Source organism: Nematolebias whitei, chromosome 7, assembly GCF_014905685.2.
Source record: "Nematolebias whitei isolate Nwh7 chromosome 7, NemWhi1, whole genome shotgun sequence".
Classification (NCBI taxonomy): Eukaryota; Metazoa; Chordata; class Actinopteri; order Cyprinodontiformes; family Rivulidae; genus Nematolebias; species Nematolebias whitei.
Genome location: NC_056504.1, coordinates 43,988,592 through 43,996,564, shown reverse-complemented (window position 1 = coordinate 43,996,564; position 7,973 = coordinate 43,988,592). Strand labels below are relative to the sequence as shown.

Genomic DNA, 7,973 nt, shown 5'->3' with positions numbered 1-7,973 from the left:
TACTGTGCTTAGGAACCAAAGTACACCGTTAATACTGTGCTTAGAAACCAAAGTACAACGTTAGTACTGTGCTTAGAAACCAAAGTACACTGGTTAGTACAATGTAATTGTTAATTGATTTAGATTTTTAAGCATATTGAACATTTCCAAATTTCTCTGATACTTTTATTTGAATAAATGTACAACAAACTTTGTAAAACAGTTGGCTTTGTATTAAGGTCGTAGTGTCGTTATTGTCACACACGCCGCATGTGATACATGTGGTGGAATGAAATTGTGTACACAGGGTCCCAGTTACGTCCAACAAAAATACAAAGCAAAACATGTTCAAGTATTAAGTATTAAGTACAGAAGTATTAATTAAACAATAAACAGGTTGAACCAAGTCAATGTGTCTATAAAATGTTCCAAATGTGTTGACAAGGACACGAGCCCATGTGTCACTGCCAATGATGCGTGACATGGGTTCTTGTCAATGGGGACTTTTTAGTGGGTATACTCCGTGTACCCGTGTATCACACAGACTACACCACTGGGTAAAACCCAATGTGGATGAAAAGATCACAAGTTGGTCCAGCACTGCAGAGCTGTCTGATTTAGTGCGCTATCAGCAGGAGCTCACTGGAGCAAGAGCAAAGATTATTGGAGCAGCAATCACACACACACATTATTACACACACACACACACACACACACATTATCATTCTTTACAGACCAGGAAGTTCAATCAGGTTTTCTTTTCTCTGTAGTCTCTTTATAGAGTAGCTGCGCTTTCCTGCCAACAAACCTTCATCCTTCTCAAAGCATCCGAGGTGATCTTTGTGCACAGTCACGAGGGTAACCACACAAGACAAAGTTGGGCATTTCGAGGTCTTTTTAAGGCAAAGAAAAACAACCAAAACAGCTGAAATAGAAGCAGCGCACGTGGTCCGTCTTTGAAGAGATGACGGATATGTGCAGCCATAAACAACCATCGTTTTGCTTTGTTGCTTTGTTGCTTTGTTGCTTTGCTCAGACTCCTTTCTTTCATTTATCATCCCTCCCTCGATCTGTTTCGGCTTTGTTGCATATGAATTGTATAAAAACAGCCGCGAAGCGTGTCCCACTGGGACAGTTGTGGCCTGCAGAGGAATCCGTCAGCCTAACCTCAGCTCTCGGCCTCATCGTCTGCTGCCGTGTTGCTGCTGAATCCACTTTCTGCTGGCTTCCATCTGTTTGTGGCTTCTTTTCCTCTCAGTTTTTGTCTTTATTACTTTCCTTGGCAGTTAAATGAAAGAGAGTTGCATTTGATACAGAGTGTCCTCTCAGCGTGCGCCGCAGGAATAACTGAGCCGTATCAGGCTGCAACATGGTAACAATAAATTAATTATACGCTTAATGAGACACAAAAACTGAAGAGTAAAGGAGAATTCGGTGTGCGTGGTTGTAAAGCATTTTCATTAGATTTCTTTATTGCCTGCTGCCAAAAGGCAAAGGCAAATTGTGTTTTTGCTAGGGATGCACGATATTATCGGCATGGTATCGGTATCGGACGATATTATCGATAACGTTAAATATCGGACATTCCATCAAAATAACTCGCTGATATTAAAGGTGCTGTTTTTAAATATATATTATATATTTATATAGTGTTACATCATTTTTCTCCCCCTTTTTGCAATCTGCATTTGGTAGCAGGCCATGTTGACAAAGACCATGCAGAATAATGTAGTACTTTAATTCTACAGCAAAGAAAACTATGTAGTCTCTGTAAGTAGATCTAGGGAAAAAATATCTATACTGGTATCAGTTATCAGCCAAATAAATTTTAACATATCGGCATATTGGATGTCGGCCCAAAATCCAATATTGTGCATCCCTAGTTTTCGCGCATATATATTTGTCTGTTAACAAAATATCTTATGAACTACTGGATGGAATTTAATTAAAGTTGCTGAAAGTAAATTTTGGATGTACAGGTTTGACTAAAACTGCTACAACTCTTGGGTTTCTCAACATCAGACCTCGGTCCAAAGAGGCAGTGGGTGATGTATGTGTTTCTTTAAAAAAATGCTAGAACAGGACTTTTCAACTAAATTGCTCAGGGGGCCACAGTTGCTGAAACCCAAGAGCTCAGGGTCCGGACATCCAGCAGTTGTTGTCATTAAGTAAGTTTGTTTTATGGTTTAAAATCTAGTTTTATTTAAAAATGAACCAATTGGTGAACTGAGTTCATCTGTGGGCCAGATTTGGCCCCCGGGCCACCAGTTGAATAGCCCAGTGCTAGACCTTTACTGATAGTTAATGTTCTGCGTCACGCAGCATTAATTAGGAATTCTCTGAAAAGACGGAGCGCAGGAGGGAACGGCAGCCTTCTTAATCCCAGCTCTGGGTTTCTTATGTCTAGGATTAAACTCCAAGTGGAGTCGTTGGGATTACACACAGAGTCAGATGTCAGATTAATATGTAATTACATTCTTTTAGGGACATATGCTGTTGTTGATCCAATGCTCTAATTTTACTGGATTAAGTGGTTTTATCCATTTAGTCTCTGTTAAACGGCAAGACATGCGTCTCAAAAATAGTGAAGGCTTAACTGGTTGATATTTTAACCGCCATGCAAGCAGCTCCTAACTCCATGACAGCAGATGAAGATGTGAGTTTACTGTTAACACTTGTTCATGTGCAACAGAATATTATTATATACAATATGCTTTTTGTACGTTTCTGAGAATCATCACTTTATCGTGGTGGAGGTGGTTGTGTGCCTGAATGATGCAAGGAGCTCTGCTGTTGGGGTAGAGTCTCCCAATACAAAAATATTAATAAATAATATTTTTCAGCAGTTATAAAATCATCAACTTTTACCTCCAGGAACAGTTATTGGCATAAAGTTAAAGGACACCTCGGTCGTTAACAGTCAAATTATCCTATACGAAGGCCACTAATATAAATAAAATCAGTGAAATCTCAATAAATCAGTTGAGGTCTGATCTTTCAAACATTTGTTTTGTTTCATTTAGTAGGGATGCACGATATTGGATTTTTGGCCGATATCTGATATGCCGATATATTAAAACTTATTTGGCCGATATCGATACAAATACTTTATATACTTTCCTTTGTTAGAACATAGCCCTCTCTCTTATTTAGGCTTATTTGCTACAATAATTGTGCGACAGCTGTAAGAGCTGGTGACATATATTCAGTAACAGCCATATGATATGCATGGCACTTTAACTTATTAAATGAAAAGTGTTAAATGTTATATATTAGCATTAGTCACCTGCGATGTTGTCTCACTTGTGGAGGCTTGTTCCAGGTTTCTAGCTGCAGTGTCTGATATTTAACTTTAACGCTGATATCGGCCGATACCGATACCATGCCGATGATATCGTGCATCCCTAGCATTTAGTAATTATTTGGTAAATATATTTTTTTAAACATTATTTTTATTGTGAATTTATATAGGAAAAATGTATAAATTTTGCTGGGCTCTCAGTTATAATAAAGATTTATACATGTATACGCATATTTTTACACACGCACGTACATACAAATACAAGCCGCGCTTCAATAGTCCAAGTCTATGGAAGTTCCATTTCTTAATATATGATCCAAACCAACTGGGTCAAACAGCACCCAACAGAACAATAAAACTAACACACAAACAAACAGCAACAACAACAACAAATAATAATAATAAGGTAAATAAATAAAACTCTCATATATATATATTTATATACAAATTTTTAACAGTTCAAGTTTTCCAAAATTCCTAACTTTCCATTAGTCTTATTTATCAGGGTCATAGCAGTCTTATACTTTATTTTCTTCATCTGTAAGTTTTGCATCTTTAACAAACAAGTAAAATGGAGCCCAAACCTCCTCAAACTGCTCTTGCTTCTCTTTCTGTATGTGTGTTATTCTCTCCAGAGGAAAAGTTGCAAACATTTGTCTGTTCCGAAATGTAACATTTGGGCTCTTTGTATGTTTCTAAAAAAAGTCCATTTGCATTTTTGGCATGTAAAAGGCACGTATCTATCAAAATACGGTCCTTTTAGCTATATTTGTGACACTCGGGGTATAAACCTAAGATGAAACTGATCATTTTTACATTAATTTGCACTTTTCCCCTCATTCCAGTATATTTGTTTATTGTGAGTCTTGTTTGTGTTTCTGCTCCTCGTGTTGATCCCCTTTAAGACGAGTTAAACATCTTAGAGGTCAGAAACCTTTGACACATGGCTTCATATTAGTTTATTTCATAAACCACTAGCTCACATTCATTTTTGTATTTGGTCTTCACAAACAAAAACACAGAGATGTGCTGCAGATCTTCATGGTTTCCCACCATTATCCATTATCCATCCATTATCTTCCACCTGCTTCTTCCGTTTTGGGTCACGAGGGTCACTGGTACCCATGTCCAGCAGTCACTGTGCGAGAGACGGGGGACAGGACAGGTCTCCAGTCCATCACAGGGACACAGAGACAAACAACCATTCACTCTCTCACTCACACCTAGGGACAATTTAGAGTCACCAATCAGCCTAACATGCATGTTTTTGGTCTGTGGGAGGAAACTGGAGTACCTGGAGAAAACCCCCGTATGCACAGAGAGAACATGCAAACTCCACCCAGAAAGGTCCCGGGCCGGCATTTGAACCGGCGACCTTCTCGCTGAGAGGCAACATCTCTGCCAACTGCGCCACCGTGCCGCTGGTCTCCCACCTTTCCTTACACCCCATGACATTCCTGACGTCGCCTCAGCAAGTTTCAAGTATAAATTCCTTAAACCCCATTTATCTTTTTTTATATATTTTCCTCTTGTTTGCACCTTGCAGCTCTTGTCTCTGGATCCTTCTCAGCTGATTCGCAGCCACTCTTCGAAATCTTTATTTAAAGTAGAAAAAAATGGCGTTGATCTGGGATAAATGTATTAAAGCCTCAACAAACCACAGCTGCTGCTCTGCCAGACTCGCTATGAAACTAGAAGAACTTCAGGCGAAACGTCTCTTCAAAGATCGCCCCTCGTTGTTGATTTGATTACATGTTCACTCAGTTGTGTTTTGACATAACTTGGTAATAATAACATGCAGAACATTTATTGAAGGAAAGCCCGCATGTAGAGTATTTTAGCCTCTATTGCTGTCCATCTCTTGTCCTGTCTGTGGTATTTTTACGGAGGCTAAATTTAGCCTGCCCTTGGTACGGATCTGAGGACTCTGGAGGCAGATGTGGTTCAGGACAGAAATGTACTCTTCAGGACATTTTACCAAACAGCGATCTTGTGATTCTGAACTGACAAACAACGCGTTACGTTCTGCCCAACACTTCAGGAAAATGACACCATCTGAGCTAAAAGCTTGTTTCTGTATCACTTGTGTTTATTTCATTTGCCCACGAGTAAAGCTGCAGAGCACTTCCTGCTTATCCTGTTTTCAAAGTAGGCCAGAAGAACTCCCTGCAGCTCTTCATCTCTTTTTTCACAAAGCATATTAATAACTGACGTTTCTGCACGTCATGTAACCCACACACAGAGATTGGAGGTGATGCATCGTCTTCACACGGGCAAGATGTGCCACTGTTGTGGGGTGAGAGACTGACTGACTCACTTCCCCTCAGCCAAGCTGGAGGAGGCTGAAAAGGGGGTTTAGACGGAGGAGGAGGTATCGGTAACCATCTTTGCAGTTGAACGTTTAACGAAGCCCTCAGCGACGGGGTGAGTCGACCTCAGAGGAAGAAGGAAAAAGAAAGTCTTCTGTTGCTGGAAAAGAAGAGAAGAGAAACTAGCAGAGACGCCGGGAGAACAGTTGTTTGTTTGTGGGGGGGTGTCTCTGTCTCTTTAAGCCGGCTGGTTGTTACTGCAGAATGTGGGTGCTGCAGTAGACTGAGAGAGAGAGCAGGACGAGAGAAGAACAAGTCACACTGCAGAGATTCAGGACTCTACACTGAAGGGTTGGGGTGGAGGGGGGGACTTGTTGAGAAAGGGTAGTGCGAGGACAGAAGAGAGGTGAGAGCATAGGGGAGCGTGTGAGGCGACCAGGTGGAGGGGTGGCAGAGCGTGTGGAGAGGGGGCTGTTTATTCGGAGCGTGGCACCAGTGGCAGAGTGGCTCCGCTGGGATGGCAGAGGGGGGCAGTGGGTGGGCTGGCGCTGGGGCAGTCCACAGAGGGACAGAGGCGGCCGAAGGCAGGACAGAAGATCCAGCGACAGCTACGGGACGGCGCCTTCTGGATGGCGCCAACATGCTCCATCCATGGCACAGATAGCACCTCTCCACTCGGGGCAAGGGGGAGCAACAGGGTCTGGGGGAGTCGAAGGGGTGGGCAGGACTTTTCTGAGTCAGGTGTCTCTGTGTCTGGAGGAGGTCAGGGGTGACTCAGAAGGCAAAGCTGGCAGCGCTTGCTTTGGTCAGGTGTCCCGCCGTCTGGGGCGGCTGCTGAAGAGGCTGCCGAAGTCTAGCTCCTGGAGTGACGGCTTGCGAATCCTCCGCAGATCAGCATCAAACGGATCCCTGCTTAACACCTCAGGTATGAAGATGCTCGTGAAGATGTGCAAAAGTTGACAAGAGGAATGTAGAACCTGCAGTTTGAGCCACATAAATGCAGAGGTTGACGTTTTAAGTGATGAGTTGACAGGTTGAGCTGGGCTGGCCTCAGAGGTCGGCTGTAGGCCAAAATGTTTTTGTATTGTGTGCACCAGTCTGTCACTGAACAGCAATGCCCCCAAGCACTTTCAGTGTTTGCCTCTACTCTGTATTCACTGATGTTGCTTTTTAGAGCAGTTCATCGACCATGACCATTGTGCAGACTGGTTGTAAATAGCAGAATAACCCTTTAAACAAGTCCATTGACATGAGCACAATCTAAAAGTTGCTGTTTTTTTCTTGCTGCTGCATAAAGTTGCCTCTCAAGGAGACCCTTACAAAAAAATCTGTTCCGAAAATTATTTTGTAAGTGAATTATGATATCGACTTTTTTATTTGTAGCTGAAATTTGAGAAAAGTGTGCGCCTGCTGGATGGTGCACCATATTGATTTTTCCTTCTTGTTTTCTCCAAATAAAGGGCTGAGCTAATGCCTTTTTTTTATCCAGCAGGCGATGAATACATAATGTAACACCAGCACATAGTGTGGCTGGGGTGAAAACAGGCAGGGAGCAAAATGGCTACAGATTCATTGATCCACTCACAGAGACTGACAGCTGAGTTATTAAAGAACTGTGGCTCCAGCTGTGTCTGAAAGGAACGTGATCCAACGTGACTCAGGAATCACTTCATCAGGACCTCTTGAAGCTTTGAGCCCAAGAAGCGGCCTCACCAGCACCGCTCTCTGCAGACTGATAAGGGCTATTTTTGGCGTTCACTGTTAGGAAAGCTAGTTAATCCTTTTAAAGAATAAACCGGAAGACACTTGATTCTTTCATTTTCTGGGAGTTCTTTTCACTGATTACTGCATAAAGAGTGTTTACAAAAATGCATCAAAGAGGATTTCTACCAGCTTCACAACTTCCTTGGTTAACCCTTGATAAATGTGCAAAGAAAGTCAGCAGCTTTGTGTGAGACAGTAATCCCAGTGATCTGACCAGCGCTGACCTGAGTCCAACAGTTTAAAGCCAAAGACTTTCTTACGTTCTATAGAACGTGGTATTCGGTTTAAAAAGAAGATAATTACAAACATAGAACTGCTGGACATGGGCACCAGCAACCCCCCTGACCCAGAAAGGAAGAAGTGGGTAAAGATAATGGATCCATCTAGATGGATGGAAGGAAGGATGGATGAATGAATGGATGATAGATGGGTGGATAGAATGATGGACGGGTGGGTGGCTTGATGGATGGATGCATGGATGGATGAAAGGATGGATGGATGGATGGATGGATGGATGGATGGATGGATGGATGGATGGATGGATGGAAGGATGGAATGAATGATGGAATGAATGATGGGTGGATGGATGGACGGATAAATGGATGGATGGAAGGATGGTT

At 42.2% G+C, this 7,973-nt stretch overlaps 2 protein-coding genes across 3 annotated transcripts in view; both read left to right on the top strand.

The window, feature by feature from the left end:
• Positions 1 to 7,973, top strand: part of LOC119411943 (serine/threonine-protein phosphatase 6 regulatory ankyrin repeat subunit C-like) — a 1,101,338-nt gene that overhangs the window by 486,331 nt on the left and 607,034 nt on the right. The window lies entirely within an intron of this gene.
• Positions 1 to 7,973, top strand: part of rassf5 (Ras association domain family member 5) — a 37,173-nt gene that overhangs the window by 2,321 nt on the left and 26,879 nt on the right. The window contains exon 1 of one of the 2 annotated variants that reach the window (XM_037678925.1): positions 6,241 to 6,514. The exons of the other annotated variant lie outside the window; for it this stretch is intronic. Coding sequence (XP_037534853.1) covers positions 6,241 to 6,514 — 274 coding nt within the window. Of the gene's footprint in view, positions 1 to 6,240; positions 6,515 to 7,973 lie in introns of those variants that run through there. 2 annotated transcript variants of the gene reach the window in all.